General features: G+C 47.0%; 1 protein-coding gene across 2 annotated transcripts; it reads left to right on the forward strand.

Moving 5' to 3' along the window:
- Nucleotides 1–151: 151 nt before the first annotated feature.
- On the forward strand, nucleotides 152–25,641 carry VPS33B (VPS33B late endosome and lysosome associated). 2 transcript variants are annotated; one of them, XM_015459184.3, is made up of 23 exons: nucleotides 152–581; nucleotides 2,908–2,988; nucleotides 3,353–3,414; nucleotides 5,070–5,119; nucleotides 5,314–5,381; nucleotides 15,336–15,381; nucleotides 16,434–16,528; nucleotides 16,823–16,927; nucleotides 17,276–17,372; nucleotides 17,599–17,676; nucleotides 18,326–18,399; nucleotides 18,690–18,776; nucleotides 18,948–19,038; nucleotides 19,451–19,525; nucleotides 19,757–19,821; nucleotides 19,937–19,991; nucleotides 22,297–22,343; nucleotides 22,943–23,075; nucleotides 23,709–23,782; nucleotides 24,427–24,528; nucleotides 24,681–24,756; nucleotides 24,872–24,988; nucleotides 25,055–25,276. In XM_015459184.3, the coding sequence occupies exons 1-23, from the start codon at nucleotides 486–488 to the stop codon at nucleotides 25,165–25,167; spliced, it is 1,887 nt and encodes a 628-aa protein (XP_015314670.1). In that variant the 5' UTR covers nucleotides 152–485; the 3' UTR covers nucleotides 25,168–25,276. The 2 variants fall into 2 exon arrangements, with proteins under 2 accessions (XP_015314670.1, NP_001039749.1); NM_001046284.1 differs by lacking the exon at nucleotides 25,055–25,276 and adding an exon at nucleotides 25,283–25,641 and having other exon boundaries at nucleotides 162–581.
- The last annotated feature ends 795 nt before the right edge of the window (nucleotides 25,642–26,436 follow it).

Genomic DNA, 26,436 nt, shown 5'->3' on the forward strand with positions numbered 1-26,436 from the left:
ATCCTTTTATCACAGGAACACTCGCCTCTGGTCCGGGAAGAAACTGGAACGCTGATGCGTTGCCGCGCGTTTTCAAATGTCCCTTCCAGGACGCCGTCCTTTTCCGCGTACCCTGAGCGGTGCTTGAGAGTTCGGGACTTCCGGGAGGTCTAGGAAGCCACCCCTCTCTTTGGTATCTCTGCAGGTGTAGACCCGCATCCAGCGGACGGGCGGAGTGGACCGGGAGGGGCGGGGCGGGATACAGTGGCTGCAGGCCTGAAGCAAGGTCTCTGGCTGCAGCTGTCTGGCCGAGAGGTGGCCGGCCATTCATTCCTCCAGTGTGGCTGACGAGCGAGGGCCCCTTGGGGGGCTTTTTCGGGTTCCGTGCCCTTACCTGAAGGAGAAACATCCTGCGCTTACCCGGGCCGCTGCCGGCCTCCTCGGAGCGGAGGAGGAGGCGTCCCCCTTCTTCCACCCTGCGGCTTTTCCACCCTGCGACCGCCGCCATGGCTTTTCCTCATCGACCGGACGCCCCAGAGCTGCCTGACTTCTCCATGCTCAAGAGGCTGGCCCGAGACCAGCTCATCTACCTGCTGGAGCAGGTCAGTGCCCTCCACGTCGGGGGCCTTTACTGCATCAACAGTTTAGCACTCTCTGGATGCCTAGTTCTTTCTTACTGAGTTCCCTTGATCTTGCCTTGGTCCTTGGAGCTTCTGTGGCAGGTCCAAAATGAAGCACTCAGGGAGAAAAATCAGAGAGCAGTTAAGAGCTTCTTGAGACGACCTGGCCAGAGTTATTGGAAATCCTTTTTTTTTTTTTTTTTTTATAATACGGGCAAGGGAGACACCACTAATGTCAGGCATCACTGGAGATGGAAATATGGCTAAAACAAATTTGTCCTTAGGGATCTTACTTCCTGATCTATTCATAGGCATTACTGGGAGCCTATGAAGCACAAATTAGCACAAATAGGGTATCCTGGGGTAAATGAGTGACAGCTAGAGTTCATGAAACAGTCATTTCTAGCTGGAGTAATCTAGGAGTTTCGAGGACTGGAGTGTGAAGATAAGCATACTTTCCTTGGAGATGGGAGAGGGTATTACAGGCAGATGTACTGGTGGGAGCAAAGTTGAGGAACCAGGAAAGGACAAGGCATGTAATACATGGAAGAGAGGGATGAAAAATTAGTACTCTTGCCTGGAAAATCCCATGGACGGAGGGGCCTGGTGGGCTACAGTCCATGGGGTCGCTAAGAGTCGGACACGACTGAGCGACTTCACTTTCACTTTTCACTTTCATGCATTGGAGAAGGAAATGGCAACCGACTCCAGTGTTCTTGCCTGGAGAATACCGGGGACAGAGGAGCCTGGTGGGCTGCCGTCTATGGGGTCGCACAGAGTCCGACACAACTGAAGCGACTTAGCAGCAGCAGCAGCAGCAGGCATTAGGTAGCTACTGAAGGTTTATCCCCGATTCCTGTGAATGTTTCAGCCTTGTTTCCCACCATTCCCCAACACCCAAGATTTCTCAACCTTGGTGACACTGACATTTTGGGCTGGTTAATTCTTTGTCGTGGGACTGTCCTGTGTAGTGTAGGATATTTAGCAGCATCCCTAACCTCTACCAGTAACACCAGATGTCGTTAACACACCCTGACCCAAGATGAGACAACCTAAATGTCTCCAGACTTTGCCAGATATCCCCTGAAGGGCAAAATCAGTTCTGGTTGAGGACCACTGCCTACATGCATCTTAGCCATCAGGCGAACTGAACTGCTGTTCTGCCCTTACCATTCAGCCTTTGGCTTTCCCTGGCCTTGGCTTAATTGCCATCTCGATCTGTCACTGCCCACAGCCTACCCATTTGTCAAAATCATGTTGAGAGGAAGCTTTCAACGACTTCACCCTCTCTTCTGCTCAGTGTGACCTGTCCTTCCTCTGGACAGATGAGAGAGCAGCGTCGGGAATGGTGAAGCAGGAAGTGGGTGGGAGGGTGAGGACTGTCGTGGGTTAAGTTTTCTGCCTTGAACATTGGTTCTTTTTGTAATTAGAAGTAAAATGCCATTTGAAGAGATATTTGGCAGTTAGTTGTGGGGTTGCAGGATACACGGTGCAGTTTTGTTTTGTTTGGCTGCGTTCAGCAGATCAATTGGTTTATCAGGAGGTATGGAGGAGGAGGCAGTGGAGCAGAGGAGCAGTGATGTAGAACAGGGTCACAGGCGAGCAGGAGGGTTGTGTGACAAGGATGTGACCTTAGAAAGAAGGTGAGGGACTTCCCAGGCAGTCCAGTGGTTAAGATCCAAGCTTCAGTGCAGGGGGCATGGATTGGATCCCTGAGCAGGGAACTAGGATCCCACATGCTGCATGGCGATAAAAAAAGATGAAATATCTTTCCACTGGAACTAATAATGAATAGAAGACAAAAATAGGTGAATATGTAAAGAAATGGCAACTGTGGATATAGACAATAAATAAGATGCTGGGTTAGATGAGGTCTAGTGCCTTTCCAAGGAACTCAAGGAACTCAGAGACTTTTTTTTTTTTTAGTAATTTTCTTTATTGACTTATGTCTGTGTGGGGTCTTAGTTGCTGCTCCTGGGCTTTCTCTAGTTGTGGTGAGCGGGAACTACTCCTCATTGCAGTGCATGGGCTTCTCATCGTGGTGACATATTTGTTGCAGATCATGGGCTTTAAGGCACGCAAGCTTCAGTAGTTGTGGCACACGGGCTTAGTTGTTCCATGGCATGTGGGATCTTCCTGGACCAGGGATCAAACCCATGTACCCTGTGTTGGCAGGTGGATTCCTGTCCACTGGGCCACCAGGGAAGTCCCCAGCTCAGAGACTTCTATTAAATGGATGACTGAGTGAACTCTCAACTGAGGGGCTTGTATGACCTGAGAGTGATCCAACATGCTGTGTCTCCTTCAGCTTCCCGGAAAGAAAGACTTGTTCATTGAGGCGGATCTCATGAGCCCTTTGGATCGAATCGCCAATGTCTCCATTCTAAAGGTACCTTGCCCCCATTCCCAGGTGGATCAGGCCCCTCTTTCCTCATTAAGCAGTTTTTCTTTTGATGAATGGTACAAGTTACTGAGGAGTAATTACTACCCTTCTAGGGTAAATACAGGATAGCAGAATTGAGTGGACTGGGAGGGATTGATCCTCTTTGTATTGTTTTTGAATTATTTAAATGTTGATTTTTCTACTGACAGTTTGAGGAAGGTTCAGTGGAATGGTTGTTAGGGAGGCATTTTGACTCCTAGAGTTAGTGTAAGTAGGAGGAAGCCCTTTCAGAAGACCCCAGTCTTTGTACCAGGCTTCAGGTTCCCAATCACACTTAACGTCCGTTGTTTTGTTTGATTCTTGTCTGTAGCAACACGAGGTAGACAAGCTGTACAAAGTGGAGAACAAACCAGCCCTCAGCTCCAGTGAACAGTGAGTGTCCGGGAGCCTCGGTCCCTGCACATTAGCCTGTGATCAGTCCTTGGCTGAGATCTAGCCCCATGACATATGTGATATCAAAGCATTCACTTCCCTGCACTTTTACAGTTTCATCCCTAGGTTATGATTTATCCTCCTAATTGGTCTCCTCGTCTGCAGTTTCTCCCTCCCTTGTCCTCCTCTCTCTCTAACCCAATCTACCAGCTCTAACCACATTGATTGAAAGAAAGTGAAAAAGTCGCTCAGTCGTGCCTGACTCTTTGTGACCCCATGGACTATACAGTCTATGGAATTCTCCAGGCCAGAATACTGGAGTGGGTAGCCTTTCCCTTCTCCAGGGGATCTTCCCAACCCAGGAGTTGAACCAGGGTCTCCTGCATTGCAGGTGGATTCTTTACCAACTGAGCTATCAGGGAAGCACTCCCCCACCACATTGATTAATCTTTCACAAATAATTTCCTTGTGATCTCCTCCAGAACCTTCAGGCCTTCCCTTACTTACCCACTACGGTCTGCATTGCTCATCATAGATTCCAAAGCTGCCTCCCAGAAGGCCTTGCGCCCTCTTTCCAGCCTGGCCTCTTGCACATACTCTCTTACCTGGTACACTTTCATGTGTTTCCCCACTCTACACACAAACCTCCGTGCTTCTGGCCGCTCCACCCATTCTGCCTGACCTTCTCTCCTTTCCTCACTGTTCTCGTGACAGACACCCAGCCTTCAGAGCCCAGCCCCACTCCTCCACGAAGCCATCCCAGGGTGGCCACCCCGGGGTGATTGTCTCCTCCCCTGGATTTGCATGGAGATCAGTTTGTCCTGTTCACCTGGCACTCAGTCACATGCTGCCTGTTGTCTGGTGTTTGTTTTTATTTTCAGTATTTCTCAACTTAAGTCATGTACACCCTCCCTTAGAGGAACAAACCCTCCTAGATACATGGAGAATACACCCACGAACCCCAGTTTGAAAAACATGTCATATACTTCCTTGCATTATTTTTGAATACTTGATGGTTAATATACTTCATGCATACATGCATCTTATTTTGCCCAATAAACTGTAAATTATTTGAGAGCAGAAACTTCTGGGTCCACCATGAGGCCAATAAGTACCCCCAGCTCATCACAATATACCTGCTTTATGTTTTTTAATTTACTTTTAATTGAAGGATAATTGCTTTACAATGTTGTTTTGGTTTCTGCCATACAACAGTGTGAATCAGCCACAAGTATACATATGTCCCCTCCCTCTTGAACCTCCCTCCTGTCCCCCACCCCATCCCAGCCCTCTAGGTTGTCACAGATCACCGGACTGAGCTCCCTGTGTTATACAGCGGCTTCCCACTAGCTATCTCTTTCACATGTGGTAGTGGATATGTGTCGATGCTCCTCTTAGTTTTTCCCACCCTCTACGTCCCCTGCTGTGGCCACAAGTCTGTTCTCCACATCTGCATCTCTATTCCTGCCCTGCAAATGGGTTCTTCTGTACCTATACCTGCTTTACTGAGGGGAGTCTTCCATGGTGAGTCAGCCGAGAACGCTGGCGTGGCTTTGGCTGGGTGAGAACTGTAGCACATGGTGGGAGAGTTGCCATGACTATCACCAACTTCATGATTTTTCTTCACTAGGATTTCCCCCCCTTCTCTCCCATAGGCTGTGCTTCCTGGTCAGACCTCGCATCAAGAATATGCGGTACATTGCCAGTGAGTGTCACAGCGTTCACCGTCACTAAGACCTGGGGGTGGACGGGAACGTCTGAGGGCACGGCCACTAGGACCCTTTCAGAAGAAAAGAATTGTTCAGGTTGGCGGTGCCCCTCATCGAGGCTCGTCGCTTTCTTGCTTCTAGTCTAACATAAGGCCCATGGCTTTCTGGGCTGCATCCCTTCTGTCTTTAGGTCTCGTCAATGCTGACAAAATGGCTGGCCGAACTCGGAAATACAAAGTGATCTTCAGTCCTCAGAAGGTGAGTTTGGACCCATGTGGGAGTGAGATAAGGTAGAAGAGCATGAGGGACTGGGACAGGGTAAAGGGCTAGCAGCTGTGTCTCCCTCTAAGCAAATTCTATGTGACTGAACAAAATACCTGCCATTGTCTTTTTATTAATGTAGCAGAGAGTCTCCTATCAAATTACCCCAAATACAGACTGTACAGTGGTGAGAGGTGGCCTCTACATGTGAGCGTGTGTGTGCTCGGTTGTGTCTGACTCTTTTTGACCCCATGGACTGACTGTAGCCCTCCAGGCTCCTCTGACCATGGCATTCTCCAGGCAAGAATACTGGAGTGGGTTGCCATGCCTTCCTCCAGAGGATCTTCCCGACCCAGGGATCGAACTTGAATCTCCTATGTCTTTTGCATTTCAGATGGATCCTTTTACCACTGTGCCACCTAGGAAGCTATCCTGCTTAGGAATATAAATATATGAAGTATAACATTTGAGTTTTGTGAATCAATCAGTTTGATCTTTAAAAGGAAAAATATGGGAAATAATAATAATCAGATCAGATCAGATCAGTCGCTAAGTCGTGTCCGACTCTTTGCGGCCCCATAAATCACAGCACGCCAGGCCTCCCTATCCATCACCAACTCCCGGAGTTCACTCAGACTCATGTCCATCGAGTCAGTGATGCCATCCAGCCATCTCATCCTCTGTCGTCCCCTTCTCCTCCTGCCCCCAATCCCTCCCAGCATCAGAGTCTTTTCCAATGAGTCAACTCTTTGCATGAGGTGGCCAAAGTACTGGAGTTTCAGCTTTAGCATCATTCCTTACAAAGAAATCCCAGGGCTGATCTCCTTCAGAATGGACTGGTTGGGTCTCCTTGCAGTCCAAGGGACTCTCAAGAGTCTTCTCCAACACCACAGTTCAAAAGCATCAATCCTTCAGCGCTCGGCCTTCTTCACAGTCCAACTCTCACATCCATACATGAGTTACATATAAAAGATGTCAATTTACATAGCACACAAAAGTAGGCAGAATAATTTTATACAATAAACAGTCATAGGAGATGCTAACAAAGTACTGGATAATATGCCACTTAGTAAAGGAAAATAACCTACACAAAGGTTAAAAATTGACATAAACCACCAACATAAAAATTATGAAAGCTAAACCAAATTGGGAAAATATTTATAAGTATTGCTATACAGAAAACTCACATACACCCATAAGAAAACTTTGATTCTAATAAATGAATTAGCAAGAACATTATTTTAATTACAAAAGGAATGGCTTAGAAACATTTGGAAAAAGCCTCATTAATAAAACAATGCTGATTAATAGATTTAACTTTTTTTTGGACCTATTAATAAAGATTTTTTTCTCTCATTTTGCCTTTTTTTTAATATGTCAATTATATACATTTTTATTTTTTAATACAAATTTGTTTATTTTAATTGGAGGCTAATTACTTTACAATATTGTATTGGTTTTGCCATACATTGACATGGATCTACCACGGGTGTGCATGTGTTCCCCATCCTGAACCCCCACTCCCACCTCCCTCCCCATGCCATCCCTCTGGGTCATCCCAGTGCACCAGCCCAGAGCATCCTGTATCATGCATCGAACTTGGACTGGCAATTCGTTTCACATATGATAATATACATGTTTCAATGCCATTCTCCCAAATCATCCCACCCTCGCCCTCTCCCGCAGAGTCCAAAAGACTTTTATACATCTGTGTCTTTTTTGCTGTCTCGTATACAGGGTTATTGTTACCATCTTTCTAAATTCCATATATATGCGTTAGTATACTGTATTGGTGTTTTTCTTTCTGGCTTACTTCACTCTGTATAATAGACTCCAGTTTCATCCACCTCATTAGAACTGATTCAAATGTATTCTTTTTAATGGCTGAGTAATACTCCATTGTGTATATGTACCATGGCTTTCTTATCCATTCATCTGCTGATGGACATCTAGGTTGCTTCCATGTCCTGGCTATTATAAACAGTGCTGTGATGAACATTGGGGTACACGTGTCTCTTTCCCTTCTGGTTTCCTCAGTGTGTATGCCCAGCAGTGGTATTGCTGGGTCGTATGGCAGTTCTGTTTCCAGTTTTTTAAGGAATCTCCACACTGTTCTCCATAGTGGCTGTACTAGTTTGCATTCCTACCAACAGTGTAAGAGGGTTCCCTTTTCTCCACACCCTCTCCAGCATTTATTGCTTGTAGACTTTTGGATAGCAGCCATTTTGACTGGTGTGAAATGGTACCTCATTGTGGTTTTGATTTGCATTTCTCTGATAATGAGTGATGTTTAGCATCTTTTCCTGTGTTTGTTAGCCATCTGTATGCCTTTGGAGAAATGTCTGTTTAGTTCTTTGGCCCATTTTTTGATTGGGTCATTTATTTTTCTGGAATTGAGCTGCAGGAGTTGCTTGTATATCTTTGAGAGTAATTCTTCGTCAGTTGCTTCATTAGCTATTATTTTCTCCCATTCTGAAGGCTGTCTTTTCACCTTACTTATAGTTTCCTTTGTTGTGCAGAAGCTTTTAATTTTAATTAGGTCCCATTTGTTTATTTTTGCTTTCATTTCCAATATTCTGGGAGGTGGGTCATAGAGGATCCTGCTGTGATTTATGTTGGAGAGTGTATTGCCTGTGTTCTCCTCTTGGAGTTTTATAGTTTCTGGTCTTACATTTAGATCTTTAATCCATTTTGAGTTTATTTTTGTGTATGGTGTTAGAAAATATTCTAGTTTCATTCTTTTACAAGTGGTTGACCAGTTTTCCCAGCACCACTTGTTAAAGAGATTGTCTTTTCTCCATTGTATACTCTTGCCTCCTTTGTCAAAGATAAGGTGTCCATAGGTGCGTGGATTTATCTCTGGGCTTTCTATTTTGTTCCATTGATCTATATTTCTGTCTTTGTGCCAGTACCATACTGTCTTGATGACTGTGGCTTTGTAGTAGAGCCTGAAGTCAGGCAGGTTGATTCCTCCAGTTCCATTCTTCTTTCTCAAGATTGCCTTGGCTATTCGAGGTTTTTTGTATTTCCATACAAATTGTGAAATTATTTGTTCTAGCTCTGTGAAAAATACCGTTGGTAGCTTGATAGGGATTGCATTGAATCTATAGATTGCTCTGGGTAGTATACTCATTTTCACTATATTGATTCTTCCGATCCATGAACATGGTATATTTCTCCATCTATTAGTGTCCTCTTTGATTTCTTTCACCAGTGTTTTATAGTTTTCTATATATAGGTCTTTAGTTTCTTTAGGTAGATATATTCCTAAGTATTTTATTCTTTTCATTGCAATGGTGAATGGAATTGTTTCCTTAATTTCTCTTTCTATTTTCTCATTATTAGTGTATAGGAATGCAAGGGATTTCTGTGTGTTGATTTTGTATCCTGCAACTTTACTATATTCATTGATTAGCTCTAGTAATTTTCTGGTGGAGTCTTTAGGGTTTTCTATGTAAAGGATCATGTCATCTGCAAACAGTGAGAGTTTTACTTCTTCTTTTCCAATCTGGATTCCTTTTATTTCTTTTTCTGCTCTGACTGCTGTCGCCAAAATTTGCAAAACTATGTTAAATAGTAGTAGGGAGAGTGGGCACACTTGTCTTGTTCCTGACTTTAGAGGAAATGCTTTCAATTTTTCACCATTGAGGATAATGTTTGCTGTGGGTTTGTCGTATATAGCTTTTATTATGTTGAGGTATGTTCCTTCTATTCCTGCTTTCTGGAGGGTTTTTATCATAAATGGATGTTGAATTTTGTCAAAGGCTTTCTCTGCATCTATTGAGATAATCATATGGCTTTTATTTTTCAATTTGTTAATGTGTATTACATTGATTGATTTGCAGATATTGAAGAATCCTTGCATCCCTGGGATAAAGCCCACCTGGTCATGATGTATGATCTTTTAAATGTATTGTTGGATTCTGTTTGCTAGAATTTTGTTAAGGATTTTTGCATCTATGCTCATCAGTGGTATTGGCCTGTAGTTTTCTTTTTTTGTGGCATCTTTGTCAGGTTTTGGTATTAGGGTGATGGTGGCCTCATAGAATGAGTTTGGAAGTTTACCTTCCTCTGCAATTTTCTGCAGGAGTTTGAGTAGGATAGGTGTTAGCTCTTCTCTAAATTTTTGGTAGAATTCAGTTGTGAAGCCACCTGGTCCTGGGCTTTTGTTTGATGGAAGATTTCTGATTACAGTTTCAATTTCTGTGCTTGTGATGGGTCTGTTAAGATTTTCTATTTCTTCCTGGTTCAGTTTTGGAAAGTTGTACTTTTCTAAGAATTTGTCCATTTCTTCCAAGTTGTCCATTTTATTGGCATATAGTTGCTGATAGTAGTCTCTTATGATCCTTTGTATTTCTGTGTTGTCTGTTATGATCTCTCCATTTTCATTTCTAATTTTATTGATTTGATTTTTCTCCCTTTGTTTCTTGATGAGTCTGGCTAATGGTTTGTCAATTTTATTTATCTTCTCAAAGAACCAGCTTTTGGCTTTGTTGATTTTTGCTATGGTCTCTTTTGTTTCTTTTGCATTTATTTCTGCCCTAGTTTTTAAGATCTTCCCTTCTACTAACCCTGGGATTCTTCATTTCTTCTGTTTCTAGTTGCTTTAGGTGTAGAGTTAAGTTATGTATTTGACTTTTTTCTTGTTTCTTGAGGTGTGCCTGTATTCCTATGAATCTTCCCCTTAGCACTGCTTTTTACAGTGTCCCACAGGTTTTGGGTTGTTGTGTTTTCATTTTCATTCATTTCTATGCATATTTTGATTTCTTCTGTGATTTGTTGGTTATTCAGCAGCGTGTTGTTCAGCCTCCATATGTTGGCTTTTTTAGTAGTGTTTCTCCTGTAATTGACAACTAATCTTACTGCATTGTGGTCAGAAAAGATGCTTGCAAGGATTTCAATTTGAATTTACCAAGGCTAGATTTATGGCCCAGGATGTGATCTATCCTGGAGAAGGCTCCATGTGCACTTGAGAAAAAGGTGAAATTCATTGTTTTGGGGTGAAATGTCCTATAGATATCAATTAGGTCTAACTGGTCTATTGTATCATTTAAAGTTTGTTTCCTTGTTAATTTTCTGTTTAGTTGATCTATCCATAGGTGTGAATGGGGTATTAAAGTCTCCCACTATTATTGTGTTATTGTTAATTTCCCCTTTCATACTTGTTAGCATTTGCTTTATATATTGTGGTGCTCCTATGTTGGGTGCATATTTATTTATAATTGTTATATCTTATTGGATAAATCCTTTGATTATTATGTAGTGTCCTTCTTTGTCTCTTTTCACAGCCTTTGTTTTAAAGTCTATTTTATCTGATATGAGTATTGCTACGCCTGCTTTCTTTTGGTCTCTATTTGCGTGGAATATCTTTTTCCAGCCCTTTACTTTCCATCTGTATGTGTCCCCTGTTTTGAGGTGGGCCTCTTGTAGACAGCATATATAGGGGTCTTATTTTTGTATCCATTTAGGCAGTCTTTGTCTTTTGGTTGGGGCATTCAACCCATTTACATGTAAGGTAATTATTGATAAGTGTGATCCCATTGCCATTTACTTTATTGTTTTGGGTTCGAGTTTATACACCCTTTCTGTGTTTCCTGTGTAGAGAAGATCCTTTAGCATTTGTTGGAGAGCTGGTTTGGTGGTGCTAAATTCTCTCAGCTTTTGCTTGTCTGTAAAGCTTTTGATTTCTCCTTCATATTTGAATGAGATCCTCGCTGGGTACAGTAATCTGGGCTGTAGGTTATTTTCTTTCATCACTTTAAGTATGTCCTGCCATTCCCTCCTGGCCTGAAGAGTTTCTACTGAAAGATCAGCTGTTATCCTTATGGGAATCCCCTTGTGTGTTATTTGTTGTTTTTCCCTTGCTGCTTTTAATATTTATTCTTTGTGTTTGATCTTTGTTAATTTGATTAATATTGTCTTGGGGTGTTTTGCCTAGGGTTTATCCTATTTGGGACTCTCTGGGTTTCTTGGACTTGGGTGATTATTTCCTCCCCCATTTTAGGGAAGTTTTCAACTATTATCTCCTCAAGTATTTTCTCATGGTCTTTCTTTTTGTCTTCTTCTGGGACTCCTATGATTCAAATGTTGGGGCATTTAACATTGTCCCAGAGGTCTCTGAGATTGTCCTCATTTCTTTTAATTCGTTTTTCTTTTTTCCTCTCTGCTTCATTTATTTCTACCATTCTATCTTCTACCTCACTTATCCCATCTTCTGCTTCTGTTATTCTACTGTTGGTTCCCTCCAGAGTGTTTTTTATGTCATTTATTGCATTATTCATTATATATTGACTCTTTTTTATTTCTTCTAGGTCCTTGTTAAACCTTTTGCATTGATCCTTGTCTCCAGGCTATTTATCTGTAACTCCATTTTGTTTCCAAGATTTTGGATCATTCTCACTATCATTATTCAGAATTCTTTATCAGGTAGATTCCCTGTCTCTTCCTCTTTTGTTTGGTTTGCTGGACATTTATCCTGTTCCTTTACCTGCTGGGTATTTCTCTGCCTTTTCATCTTGTTTATATTGCTGTGTTTGGGGTGGCCTTTCTGTATTCTGGCAGTTTGTGGAGTTCTCTTTTCCTCGCTGTGGGTGGGGTTGGATGGGTGGCTTGTCAAGGTTTTCTGGTTAGGGAAGCTTGTGTCGGTGTTCTGGTGGGTGGAGCTGGATTTCTTCTCTCTGGAGTGCAATGAAGTGTCCAGTAATGAGTTATGAGATGTCAGTGGGTTTGGTGTGACTTTGGGCAGCCTGTATATTGAAACTCAGGGCTATGTTCCTGTGTTGCTGGAGAATTTGCATGGTATGTCTTGCTCTGGAACTTGTTGGCCCTTGGGAGGTGCTTGGTTTCAGTGTAGGTATGGAGGCGTTTGATGAGCTCCTATTGATTAATGTTCCCTGGAGTCAGGAGTTCTCTGGTGTTCTCAGGATTTGGACTTAAGCCTCCTGCCTCTGGTTTTCAGTATTATTCTTACAGTAGCCTCAAGACTTCTCCATCTATACAGCACTGATGATAAAACATCTAGGTTAAAGATGAAAAGTTTCTCCACAGTGAGGGACACCCAGAGAGGTTCACAGAGTTACATGGAGAAGAGAAGAGGGAGGAGGGAGATAGAGGTGGCCAGGAGAAGAGGGAGAATCAAAAGGGGAGAGAGCAAGCTGGCCAGTAATCAGTTCCCTAAGTGGTCTCCACAGCCTGGAACACACAAAGAGATTCACAGAGTTGGGTAGAGAAGAGAAAGGGGAGGGAGGAGATGGAGGCGACCTGGTGGAGAAAAAGGAGAGTCCAAAGCAGGAGAGAGCAGTCAAGCCAGTAATCTTTCTCCCAAGTAAAAATGGGTACTGAAGGTTGGGTTCTTAAAGGTACAAAATTGATAACATATACCAAAAAGCAAACATTAAAAATCTAGATTAGAGGTTGGAGTCTCAAAAATATAATATTAAAGAAAAAAACAAAGTCAAAAAATTATAAAATATATATATATATGAAGTTTGCTTTAAAAAAATAGGGTCTTTTTTTTTTTCAAAGTAATAGGTTATAAAAGTGAAAATTAAAGGAGTAATGGAGGACTTAAAAATAAAAAAATTTTTTTTTTTTTAATTTAAAGAATGATAATAGTAAAAATATATCTAGGACTTTCTCTGGTGTTGTTGTGGACAGTGTGGGGTCAGTTCATTTTCAGATAGTTCCTTGATCTGGCTTATACTTCTCAAGGTCTATAGGCCCCTTCCTATGTAGTCAGTGCTAACTACAGGGTTTTAATCTATTGTACCTGTCACTCCCAAGGAGGGTCTCTCTGTTTTAGCTTCTTCTGTTTGCTGGTCTCTTCTGTGTCTAATTTCCGCCCTGGCACAGCGGGGCGGTGGTGGACACTTTTGTAGGCTCACTTGTTCAGTCGTGCTGTGGGGAGGGAGGGACACTGCAAACAAATAACACTGGCGCGTCTAGCAGTGTCTCGGCCACACAGGGCCTGCCCCCGCTCACGGCGTGTGTGCTTTCCCTGTCTACACCGCTTAGGCTGTAGGTTGCTCTGCCGGGAACTGTCTGAGGCCGGCCCTGGGTTTCATGCACTTCCCAGATCTAAGCCGCTGAGGTTCAGGTACTCGGGTAGTCCTCAGAGGCGCAGTCTGTTGGGACTGCGTTTTGTGCCCAGGTGCTTGGCGAGCGCGGTCGCTGCGACTTATTGCCTCCCCTGTCCCTGCTGCTCGGTTTTCTGGGTGCACCTTCCCAGGCGGATGTCCAGAATCCAGAGAAGTCTTGCTTAACAATGAAGCGTGCTTGCAGTTTGGTAGAGGATGCCTCTCTCAGGCCGCAATTGCCCCCTTCCGGCTCTGGCTGCCCTCGCCTGCCTGTCTCCGGCGGGGGATGGCCCAGGCAACAGCCAGCTTGCTCTGCTCAGTCCTTTGTTCTATGAGCGGGCCTGCCAGGTGTCTTAGGTTAGGGCTTTTTGCAGGATAGCTGTCCCACATTCTGGTTTGCTATCTCAAGTTAGTTCCTTCAGATTGTCCTCGGGGCATTCAGGCCCCGTCCTTACTCTAAGCAATGCAGCCAGTGCCTCCCTGCCCAGCCCCTGCTTGCTAGTGGCGGATGCTGGTGTCTGCGCTGCTTCTCCACTGGGAGTTACCGTTGGGCACGTAATCTGTGGTTTTAATTATTTATTTATTTTTCCTCTCAGTTATGTTGCCTTCTGAGGTTCCAAGGCTCTCCACAGACTCGCCAGTGAGAGTGTTTTCTGGTGTTTGGAAACTTCTATTTTAAGACTCCCTTCCCGGGATGAATCTCCATCCCTACCTCTTTTGTCTCTCTTTTTATCTTTTATATTTTTTCCTACCTCCTTTCAAAGACAGTGGGCTGCTTTTCCGGGTGCTTGATGTCCTCTGCCCGCATTCAGAAGTAGTTTTGTGGAATTTAGTCAGCACTGAAATGTTCTTTTGATGAATTTGTGGGGGAGAAAGTGGTCTCCCCATCCTATTCCTCCGCCATCTTAGGACCGCCCCCGATTTCAGTTTTTATTTATCTGGCTGGGCAGGGTCTTGGTTGTGGCATGCTGCATCTGTAGTTGATGCGTGTGGGATCCAGATCCTTGACCAGGGATCGAACCTGGGCCCCCTGCATTGGGAGCCTGACACAGACATCACTGGATTTGACCACAGAGATCTAGGGCATCTAGATAAAAAGATGAAGGTGGGTGTGAGGAAGCAGAAGCAGTGGTAGCGGATAATTTTTCACAAACCCAGTGATGTCTGTGTCGGGCTCTTCTACCTAACATCTCTGGTGTTGGAGATGGCTGCCCATTCTTCCTTGAACCTCTGCCTTTAGAGGTGCTATTTAGAGGCGCTAGTTTCTCTGTTCCCGCCTCTGTGTATTCTGTCTTGGTCTTCTCTGGAAGGTCCTGGACTGTGTACTCTGAATTTTCGTGCCCTAGAGTCTTGTCCTTAGCTCTCTTCTTTGTGTTCTTTTGAACAAACTACCTAGTTTAAATGTAATGTATGTGCCGTGAACCCCAAGGCTGTCTGTCCAGACCTCCCCCTGGTGTCTGCAGAGGTCCCATGGACATGTCCTAAGCAGAGCTCCTTCCTTCCCCTCTCCGCCCCACTGCTCTTTACCTCCACCTGCTCCTCCTCCTCTGTATCTATAGTACCGTCACACCCTTTTCCGAGCTCTACCTGCGGCACTCACCCTTCCATGACAGCTGAATACTCTCTCCTTTGTAAAGCTTTTCCAGTCAATCAAGGAGAAAAGAGCAATTGACTTGATAAATAGATAAAATGGATGGAAAGGAAACAGTGTTAGGCCGGATGATTCCAGTGGTCCTTTCTAGATCTAAAAGTCTGGGTTCTCCTGTCTTTTTCACTGGATTCAGTAACTGTGGTCCTCATCAGTGACCACAGAGGAATCCAGAGAAATGCAAAGAACAGAGAAGGGGGTTACTAATCAGCTCCCCTTGTCTTTCAGTTTTATGCGTGCGAGATGGTGCTTGAGGAAGAGGGCGTCTATGGAGGTGAGAGGAGATGGGTGTGAGTGGAAGGGGGAGGATGTGTGGGAGAAGGCCCTGAGGGTTGCCCCCTGCCGTATCTCCTCCTTTACGCTCGCTGTCTCATTCCCATTGGCCTGGCAGGAGGAGGGTGTCCTTAGAGTGGGAAGAAGGACCCCAGCTTAGACCACGAGTGGGAGAGTATGGAAGGGATCCTGGGGGGTGTAGTTGGAAATCACCCCTGCTCTCTTCCTTCCCTCCCAAGACCCCCACAAGGACACCATGTGCCTTCCCTCCTCTGTGTGCAACACAGACCTGGTCCCCAGTCCTTCCTGCAGGAAATCCTGCTCGGAATAAAGCCCAGCGCCCTCAGTGTGGCCTCCTGCACCTCCGTGGTCTGGCCCCTTCCTGCCCTTTAGACTCATCACGTGTGCTCCTCTCTCCTGAGTCACCGCCCTCCAGCCATGGGGACTTCACACATCTGTTCCCGTTGCTTAGAATATTCCTCACCCTACAGCTTCTTTGCTTACCTGAATCATACTTGAATTCTAAGCTTAAATGTCACTTCTTTAGGGAAGTCTTATATCCGTAGTTGGGGTTAGATCCTTGAGCTGTTTGCACTCTTAGGTTGCTGTTTCCTCTTTGGAGCCTGCAACTGGAATCCTGTTTGTCGGCTGTGCGCCCTCCCACTTGACTATAAGCTGCAGAAGTTAGGAGCGTGTCCCCAGTGTCCCCTAGCCTAGTGCCTGTACGTGCGCAGCTTTCAGTCAGTGCTGTCAGATGATGCATAGATAAATAAGTGTTTCATCGGCACTCTTGGTTGGCACTCTAATGGAAACACATCACTTATCACATTGTATTACAGGCTGTTACACACGCACATCCTTTCCTTATCAGCCTGTGAGCCCCTTCCGGGCAGAGACTGTATCTTACTCATCTCTGAGCATCCCGTGCTTAGTGCAGTACCTGAGGCAGTGGGGCAGGCCCTCGGGAAGTCTCGCACGACTGCAGTGGGCCTTCCCTCTTCATGTGGAGCCTCGTGCCTTTGGCAGGAAGGCTGATGCTCTCTGTACCCACAGATGTGAGCTGTGATGAATGGGCCTTCTCTCTCTTGCCTCTTGATGTGGATCTGTTGAGCATGGAACTACCAGAGTTTTTTAGGGACTACTTCCTGGTGAGTGCAGGGCACTCGGGTCTTGGCATCAATGAGTGGGGACAAACATGGGGTCCTGTGGGCTATGGATTCAACCTTCTTCCAGCTCATCTCATGTATCATGAGTGATACTGATTTGGAGGTGGAATGCTGCTGACTGATATTCACAAGGCTTCCTTTGGGGCCAATGAAAATGAACCTTCCGAAGCATTGCCGAGACCCTGCCCTTCTGCTCCGGGGCTTCTAGGCCTCGCCCCTTTCCAGATGAATCTGTCAGGTTGATCTATAGCTTTGTGGCCCACGTGGTCCCTGCAGGAAGGAGATCAGCGTTGGATCAACACTCTGGCGCAAGCTCTGCACCTCCTCAGCACGCTGTATGGACCCTTCCCCAACTGCTATGGAATTGGCAGGTGTGCCAAGGTGAGCAGTTCTGTTGCCCAGATGCCCATATTTCACCCATTTTCTGCCCACTAAGGATTATTCAAGGGCATCTGTGATGTGATGTATAGGCTTTTGTTGCCCCAGAAGAGGTCCCCAGAGCAGAGAACTCATGTGGCTAACAGAACAGCAGGACACCCCTGGGTAGCATTCCTAAATATTTGGGGGCAGTGAGATTCTTTCACTGCTGTGGGGAAGGATGGGGAGGGATGGGAACAGATGTTCCTTGGGGTCAAGGAGAAGGATTGCATGGAACAGGTTGGGTTCTATAAGTGTGGGGCTGCAGAAGGGACCTGGACTCAAGACTGAGGACGTGTTGGGCCCTAGCAGATGTCGTATGAACTGTGGAAGAGACTGGAAGAGGAGGAGGATGGTGAAACCAAGGGCCGAAGGCCAGAAATTGGACATATCTTTCTCCTGGACAGAGGTGAGCTGTGCTCAGCGCTCCTCTCTTCATGGACCCGAGAAGACATGGGAATATCGGAAATATGGCAGACACGGTGGCACAGTTGGAATCCTCCAGCGGTGGCTGTGAATGCCAGCATTGACCTGGGGGAGGCAGGGCGTGGGCACTTGGGCCCCACGGACACTGAGCTAACTGGGTGGTAGGCTGAGTCGAGGAAGACCCTTACGGTCGGGGATCTCGATTTCAGACGTGGACTTCGTGACGGCACTTTGCTCCCAGGTGGTTTACGAGGGTCTGGTGGATGACACCTTCCGCATCAAGTGTGGTAAGTGGCATCTCGGCGAGACAGGGGTGTGCTCGACTCCTTGGGCCTCCCCGGGGGAGGACTCAGAGTGAAGTGCTGGCTTCCAAATGGTTTGTTGTGGTTTTGTTGCAAAGTCCGACTCCTTTATGACTGCGTGGCCTGTAGCCCACCAGACTTCTCTGCCTATGGGATTTCCCAAGCAAGAATTCTGGAGTGGGTTGCCATTTCCTCTTCTAGGGAATCCTCCTGGATCAGGGATCGAACCCGCATCTCCTGCACCAGCAGGTGGATTCTTTACCACTGAGCCACCACTGTGTGCTCAGTCATGTCCGACTCTTTGCAACCCCATGGGCTGTAGCCTGCCAGGCTCCTCTGTCCATGCAATTTTCCAGGCAAGGATACTGGAGTGGGTAGCCATTTCCTACTCCATGGGCCACCAGGGAAGTCCCCAGATAGTTTGGGGGACCTTTAACTCATTTTTTTTTGCCTTGCTTGTGGGATCTTAGTTGCCTGACCAGAGATCGAACCCAGGCCCTGGCAGTGGACCCAACCAGAGCTCTAACCACTGGACTCAGGGAAGTCCTGGGGACACCTTTCATGGCAGTTCAGGAAAGGGTGGGGAAGGAAGGCTCCTTGGAGATCCTCAGAGCTGTCCCCTCTGTTCTTAAAGGGAGTGTTGACTTTGGCCCGGAAGTCACGTCCTCTGACAAGAGCCTGAAGGTGCTGCTCAATGCCGAGGACAAGGTGAGCATGCAGATGCTCGCAGACGATTTCCCGGGCTGCTGCCACCACGAGGCTGCGGGCCCCCGTGCTGGGAGGGGAGGCCGAGTCCCTGGAGGGAGGGCCATCCCGCCAGCTGAGAGGGCACCCCAGGGCACACAGCAGGGATCTGACACATCCTCATCGAAACCGGCTCAGCTTTCTCTGCTAGAACCGCTGAGCGCGCGCCCTGTGCTGTCGCTGCGCGGAGGAGGCAGGAAGATGGGAGGTCTGAGTCTGTGCAGTCATCTGTTCCTGTTGCATTCCCCTCACAGGTGTTTAATGAGATCCGGAACGAGCACTTCTCCAATGTCTTCGGCTTCCTGAGCCAGAAGGCCCGGAACCTGCAGGCCCAGTATGATGTGAGGCTCCCACCTGGGGCCTCTGTCTGTTCCCTCGGTGGCTCCCCAGGCTGCTGCTGCTGACGCCCCTGATGCTACTATGGGGCGGGGGTTGCGGGGGGACCTGCGGGTGGGCAGTGGTCACTCCTGTGTGAGGGCAGAAGGCCTGACCTCTCCGGCATGTCCCCACAGCGCCGGAGAGGCATGGACATCAAGCAGATGAAGAACTTTGTGTCCCAGGAGCTCAAGGGGCTGAAACAGGAGCACCGCCTGCTGAGCCTCCGTATGTTTCAGCTTGAGGCCAGGGTGAGGGGAGGGCTGCAGAGGAGCTCTGCCTCTGGGAGGAGATCCCATTCATGTATCAAATAGTGCTTTTTAAAAAAAAAAAAATTATTTTAATAATATCAGTGTTTCTGGTTGCTTTTTTAAAAAATTATTTATTTATTTGGCTGTACTGACCTTATTGCGGCATGTGGGATCTAGTTCCCTGACCAAGGGTCGAACCTGGGCTCCCCTGTGTTGGGAGTGTTAGCCACTGGTCCACCAAGGACGTCCCGAATAGTGCTCTTATTTGCCCCGAAATGGGAAGAAGTGCTCCTGCACTTTGCCTGAAGAAGTTTTTATTCTCCTGAACAGTAAAGAGACCTCCTTCCAGAAACAGGAATGTGTCAGCTCCCCTTTTGTCCCGTCTGCAGATATCGGGGCCTGTGAATCCATCATGAAGAAGAAAACCAAGCAGGACTTCCAGGAGCTCATCAAGACTGAGCATGGTGACTTGGCTACCTCTCCTGCTTCCGCTTCCTGGACTCCCAGCCCCAGCCCACCCTGAAAAGATGCTCTTTGGCACTGTCCAGTGCTGGCTCCTGCTAGAAGTTCTGGGGGCCCCTTAACCCACCCCAAAAAGGATGGAGAAAGAGATGGAGAGACAGATGCCCGTTAGCATAGACGGCAACAAGCTGAGCCACTCCCCCAGTAACAGGCTCTCCTCTGACTCCTTGCAGCGCTGCTGGAGGGGTTCAACATCAGGGAGAGCACCAACTACATTGAAGAGCACATAGACCGGCAGGTGAGGCGGGGCGGCGCGGAGCGGGGAGCGGGGAGCGGTGGGGCCCAAGCAGAGGAAGAAGAGAGAACGCGTGTTACAAAACTCGAATTCCCCCTGACTCTTTCTTCCTGTGCAGGTGTCACCCATAGAAAGCCTCCGTCTTATGTGCCTTTTGTCCATCACGGAGAATGGTGAGTCCCAGGGACCATAGGTTGAAAAGCTGTACCTTAGGGACAGAAAAAGTCATTCTGAAAGAAAGAAATGTCCTAGCAGACAACATTCCCCTGTAATCTCATGGATTCTATCCCCTGTAATAAAGCAGGTTTTTGTTTGGGGTGAAACATCCCCAGGTCATTAAGGTGATTTATTGTTCCGGCCCTAAGGAGGTCTGCATCTCGTCCTCTTCTCTGCAATAAGGCCTGTCCCATCGTAGGACTGTCAAGGGCAGAGCTGAGCAGCATGTCTCTCATTATTCCATCTGGCCTCCTACCCTCAACACGATTTCATAATCAAGATACAGTTCAGGAAAAACCAATTTCATAAGCATTTTAGAAGCTCGGATTCTGCAGCTTTTCATGGCAAATTGTTCTGAGTTTTGAAGTCTTCCACTTTACAAATATTTTTAAAATTTGTTTATTTTTGGCTGCACTGGGTCTTTGTTGCCGCAGGGTGCTCTTGTTGTGGCACACGGGCTTACTTGCTTCACAGCGTGTGCCCCCTGCATTGGCAGGTGCGTTCCTAACCACTGGACCACCAGCAAAGTCTCAGCAAATATTCTTTAAGGTTGCTTTTACCCAAAGAAGTCATTTGCTTATTCTAAATCCCCTTTATTGTAGTTGGAAGCCCATTTCCTCTTACATCTAAGAGTTCCCTGTTGCACTTTGGGAACCCATGTGGACACTTCTCCCATTCCTCACTTGCTGTTAAGCAATTCCTGGAAGGACTGGCCCCTAGCCAGGGAAACACACACAGGAAGGCCCTTCTCCCTGTGCTTGCATTCCCCTCCCCGACCCCCATGGATGAAATTGGCATTTGTCAGTATCCCTTCTCCAGGGCTCTTTCTTGGAACCCTCAGATCCAGGCTTTATCTTTCAAAAAGCAGGCTTCAGTTGAGGAGTCAATTTAGAATTGACTACACAGGATGCAAAGTTAATATCAAGTCCAACTCCTTCCTTCTCACTCAGTTCAGTTCGGTTGTGCAGTCATGTCCGACTCTTTGTGACCCCATGAATCGCAGCACGGCAGGCCTCCCTGTCCATCACCAACTCCTGGAGTTCACCCAAACTCATGCCAATAGAGTCGGTGATGCCATCCAGCCATCTCATCCTCTGTCATCCCCTTCTCCTCCTGCCCCCAGTCCCTCCCAGTATCAGGGTCTTTTCCAGTGAGTCAGCTCTTCTCATGAGGTGGCCAAAGTATTGGAGTTTCAGCTTCAGCATCAGTCCTTCCAATGAACACCCAGGACTGATCTCCTTTAGGATGGACTGGTTGGATCTCCTTGCAGTCCAAGGGACTCTCAAGAGTCTTCTCCAACACCACAGTTCAACAGCATCAATTCTTCAGTGCTCAGCTTTCTTCACAGTCCAACTCTCACATCCATACATGACCACTGGAAAAACCATAGCCTTGACTATATGGACTTTTGTTGGCAAAGTAATGTCTCTGCTTTTGAATATGCTATCTAGGCTGGTCATAACTTTCCTTCCAAGGAGTAAGCATCTTTTAATTTCATGGATGCAATCACCACCTGCAGTGATTTTGGAGCCTAAAAAAATAAAGTCTGACACTGTTTCCACTGTTTTCCCCATCTATTTCCCATGAAGTGATGGGACCAGATGCCATGATCTTAGTTTTCTGACTGTTGAGCTTTAAGCCAACTTTTTCACTCTTCTGTTTCACTTTCATCAAGAGGCTTTTTAGTTCCTCTTCACTTTCTGCCATCAGGGTGGTGTCATCTGCATATCTGAGGTGATTAATATTTCTCCCGGCAATCTTGATTCCAGCTTGTGCTTCTTCCAGCCCAGCGTTTCTCATGATGTACTCTGCATATAAGTTAAACAAGCAGGGTGACAATATACAGCCTTGACGTACTCCTTTTCCTACTTGGAACCAGTCTGTTGTTCCATGTCCAGTTCTAACTGTTGCTTCCTGACCTGTATACAGATTTCTCAAGAGGCAGGTCAGGTGGTCTGGTATTCCCATCTCTTTCAGAATTTTCCACAGTTTATTGTGATCCACACAGTCAAAGGCTTTGGCATAGTCAATAAAGCAGAAATAGATGTTTTTCTGGAACTCTCTTGCTTTTCCCATGATCCAGAGGATGTTGGCAATTTGATCTCTGATTCCTCTGCCTTTTCTAAAACCAGCTTGAACATCCTCCTCATTAGGGTTTGTGTTTTTTTCCTGCGGGGAGGAGGGTTTGTTGATTGGTGGGTTTGGCTGTACACGTTAGGACACCTCAACTGGCTCCTGAACCTTTACCTTTCTTACCCTCAGGTTTGATCCCCAAGGATTACCGATCCCTGAAAACCCAGTACCTGCAGGTAAGGCCAGGAGAATGTGTTCTTGAGGGAATTTGGTGGACATTTTTGAAAGAGTTGAAGAAGAAATAGCCCCTTTCCAGTCCTGGTTACCCTTCTGTTCCCATGCGGCCTCCCTCCCAGCACAGACACCCTTCCCACCGCCCTCATTTCACTCTGCTCCCCGCTTTATGTGGCTAGTGCGGGAGGGAATTTGAACAGTTCAGCTGTTGGAACCAGTGGTGAGTTCTTGGCCTTGGACTCTCACTTCAGCTCCTTATGAGGCATCTATACAGCTTTCCTTCCAGGTCCTTCTGAAGTCCTGCCTCCTCTGTGAAGCCTTCCCCACCTCCTCCCATCCATAATTTTCTGTGTTCTTTAATTGTTTCGTGCTGCTTTTATTGTCTGTTTGGTATTTGGTTATTTCCGATGTGACTTCCCCAGCACAGCACTGTAAAGCAGTTATCCCCCAATTGAAAAAAAAAAAAATTCTTCCCCACAAAAAAGTGTGGGCTTCTCAGGACACAGAACACATAATCCTCCTCTCGCCCACCTCCGTATCACCTCACAGGGCTAGGCCCTTGGTGGATGCTTGGTAGAGAGCTGAATTGCATTTTGTTCAGAGCTATGGCCCCGAGCACCTGCTGACCTTCTTCAACCTGCGGCGAGCTGGGCTCCTAACAGAGCAGGCCCCGGGAGACACCCTCACGGCCGTGGAGAGTAAAGTGAGCAAGCTGGTGACGGACAAGGCCGCAGGTGAGCAGGGAGCACAGGTAGCCCCTTCTGCCCCCCCTGGCCCTTGGTGCCTCTTCTCTCAACAGGCGGAGCATGCTGGCCAAGGAGAGAATGAGCTGAGGGAGGAGAAGGCAATTCCTTACTGTCACTGCCCTTACCACCACTCCTCCTGCTTTCCCGTTAGAACAGCTTCCAGTTAGTAAACACTGATGTGCTAAGCCTTTTAGATACACTTTTTCATGTAATCCTCCCAAACCTTCTCCATGGTAAGTTGTATTATCTCCATTTTACACATGTGGAAACCGAGGCAGAGGGAGGTTAAGTGACTTGTTCAGGGCCCCTCAGTCAGTCAGGTTTGACTCCAAAGGCCACACCCTTAACCAGTAAACTGTAGCTCACCCTGTAGATTGCATTCAGTAGAGGGCTGGTGCCCTATAGAAGGAGGAAGACTGTGGGTGGGGAGAGAAAGGTCGTGCATGTCTTGATGGGTTTCAGGGAACTGTAGGTGATCTGCTTTGAGGAGGGTCTTCAGGTGTGATAGGTCCTGCTCTTTGAGGAGAGGCGGTCCTGTCACTTCCTGAATGGTATCACCCACGGCAGCATAAATTTAATCCATAAACCTTAGATAAAACCCAGCACAGATTTCTTTCCCAGGAAAGATTACTGATGCCTTCAGTTCCCTCGCCAAGAGAAGCAATTTCCGAGCCATCAGTAAGAAGCTGAATTTGGTATGTGGATCAGGAGTGGCTAGGGGAGGCAGTGGGTTCAGTCCTTTGTGGAGTACTTTGAGCCCACAAAACCCTTTCTGTTACTTTGTTTTTATAAAGATCCTTTTGTTTGGGAACTTCCCTGGTGGTTCAGTGGTTCAGACTCCATGCTTCTAAAGCAGAGGTGTGGGTTCAGTCCCTGGTCAGAGAGCTAAGTTCCCACATGCTACCAAAATGCAGCCAAAAACTAAAAATTAAAGGAAAAAGATTCTTTTGTTTGGTAGCATTATAGCATGAGTTTAATTTAATAATGAGACAAGACACAAAGGTTCATTCATTTAGTAAACATGTAACACATACCTATGAGTACCAGAGAATGTGCCAAGTGCCGCTTCAGTGACAGGCGTGTCCCATGTCGCTGCTGGAGGGTCACAAAGGGGCACTCTTGCCAGGGCACACGGGCCCTCATTCAGCAGAACTGGCAGGTACTGAACAGCTTCCATCTTTGATCATGGAGTCTTTCCCCGCCCCCGCAAGGCTATTGCTGCTTCTCCCTTTAGTTGAAGTAACAACTGCTCTTAGGGGTACACCACTTTTCTCTGACTCGGTAAAGGACTGGAAGGCCGAGTTGCCACTCGCCTCCTGTGTTCCCCTTTACCCTCCAGATCCCACGCGTGGATGGCGAGTATGACCTGAAAGTGCCGCGTGACATGGCGTACGTGTTCAGCGGTGCGTACGTGCCCCTCAGCTGCCGAATCATCGAGCAGGTGAGAATGTGGCCCCCTCTCATTCACACTTCATGCTCTCTGCTTTCTCTTCGTCCCTGGCCTGGCCCAGCTTGTAACTACCCGAGCAGCTAGCAAGAAACGTGACAGTCTGGCTGCCGCTGGACTTGAAACTAGCGCTTGTGCCTTCCCAGGTGCTGGAGCGGCGGGGCTGGCAGGGCCTGGACGAAGTGGTGCGGCTGCTCAACTGCAGTGAGCTGGCCTTCACAGGTGCATGGCCTTCCTTGCCCAGTGGGGGCGGGTGAGACAAGGGGAGGGCGCGAGGCACCACCCAGTACGAGCCTGCGTGGCCAGTGAAGAGCCGAGGCTGGTCCGGTCTTTGCAGACATGACCAAGGACGACAAGGCCTCCAGCGAGTCCCTGCGCCTCATCTTGGTGGTGTTCTTGGGTGGCTGCACGTTCTCTGAGATCTCAGCCCTCCGGTTCCTGGGCAGAGAGAAAGGTGAGAACAGGCCTTCATGGGATCTGGGGGGCCAAGGGCAGAGACCTCAGAAAGGCTTCTTTACAGGCCTCTGGGTACCACCTGCTGCCATCTTGCTGGGGGCCGAACAGCAGGGAGCCCTGTTCCACCCAGCATGGCAAGTTGCTGGGCCCGAGAGTGTGGTGCTGGTGCACCTGTGACTACAGACTGGTGCTCTGACCCAGCCCGGCTGTGGAACTGGAGGGGCCCCACATGGCTGGTGTCGGGGGCTCAAATCTGCCCTCGGTCACGTTTCGTGGCGCTTTTACTCCTTAGGGTACAGGTTCATTTTTCTGACGACAGCAGTCACCAACAGTGCCCGCCTCATGGAGGCCATGAGCGAGGTGAAAGCCTGAAATTTTCCCTGCCAGTGTTGATGTCTTCCCTGGACGTGTTCCTCAGTGGGATGCAGGAGTCTGACTCGCAGCTGCTAAGAAGATGTCTACCAACCACCCTCCTAAGAGCTGGGGGGCAGGGAACTCACTTGGGATCTAGAGAACCTGAGGAGAGAGTTCACCTCCTGCCCCCAGGATGTTTTTTTTTGTTCATGAAGTACAGCCCCTGCTAATAAGATAAGGAGGATCTTTTTCTAAATCCTCTTTGAGTATCACTGTAAATAAAGCCTCTACTCTCAACGTATTATGTTTAGTTCTGGACAGGCACTTCCACAGTTTATCGGGGGGAGGTAAGGGGACTTTATATAGCAGCTTCGCGTGCTCCACGGCTGGGACTGGGTAGTTTCTCTGGGCCTGTTCTGTTTCTTCCTTGAAACTTGCCCTGTAATTCACTTTCCTCAATCATAAAACAGGGATTAGATGATCAGTAAGCACCCTTCCAATTCTAAAATTCTGTGACTCATTGTATTTTAGGAAAAATGAGTTTGCTGTTGTTTCAACATAAGGAGGCACTTGAATTTTAAGCCTTCGGTTTCTTATTGCAGAAGGAAAGATTGTGTCCCCCTTTAGAGCAGTTTTAGGCACTGTGCTCCTCTAAAGGCCACTAGTGCCCCTGTAAGTGCTAATTCTAAGGGCCTCTCTTTCCCTTCACCCTTTGAAAATGGTGAACTCTAACCACCATCTATTAGTGGTTGTCTTCTAACTTGATCTCACTGTTAATCCGCTTTTCCTTCTTGTAAGGCTTCCATGATAATTTTGTCCTCCTGAGTCTCCTAGGCTGTATTTCCATCTCTTTTGTTTCCTCTGTCTGTGGATCCTCCTTTGTTGCTATCTCCTTCACTGTCTTTTGTTGTTATCCGCTTGCCCATCCCAAGCTTTTGTCTCACTGCTGAACTTCACGCTATTATTTCCAACATGACCATTCCATGGGCAGTTGAAATTCAGCACATGTAAAATAAACTCTCAAGCTGAGCTTCATGTCTCCACGTGGGGCCCCTAAACTGCCCCTCTTCCTGTTTCCCTAATTGACATTCT

The sequence above is a fragment of the Bos taurus genome, chromosome 21 (assembly GCF_002263795.3).
Source record: "Bos taurus isolate L1 Dominette 01449 registration number 42190680 breed Hereford chromosome 21, ARS-UCD2.0, whole genome shotgun sequence".
Lineage (NCBI taxonomy): Eukaryota > Metazoa > Chordata > Mammalia > Artiodactyla > Bovidae > Bos > Bos taurus.

Excerpts from the sequence above, each read along its gene's own strand:
- VPS33B (XM_015459184.3), top strand. The coding sequence starts at position 486 with ATGGCTTTTCCTCATCGACCGGACGCCCCAGAGCTGCCTGACTTCTCC. Across the intron at positions 18,400-18,689 it reads TGCTCAATGCCGAGGACAAG|GTGTTTAATGAGATCCGGAA; the intron begins GTGAGCATGCAG and ends TTCCCCTCACAG. Across the intron at positions 23,783-24,426 it reads TCAGTAAGAAGCTGAATTTG|ATCCCACGCGTGGATGGCGA; the intron begins GTATGTGGATCA and ends TTTACCCTCCAG.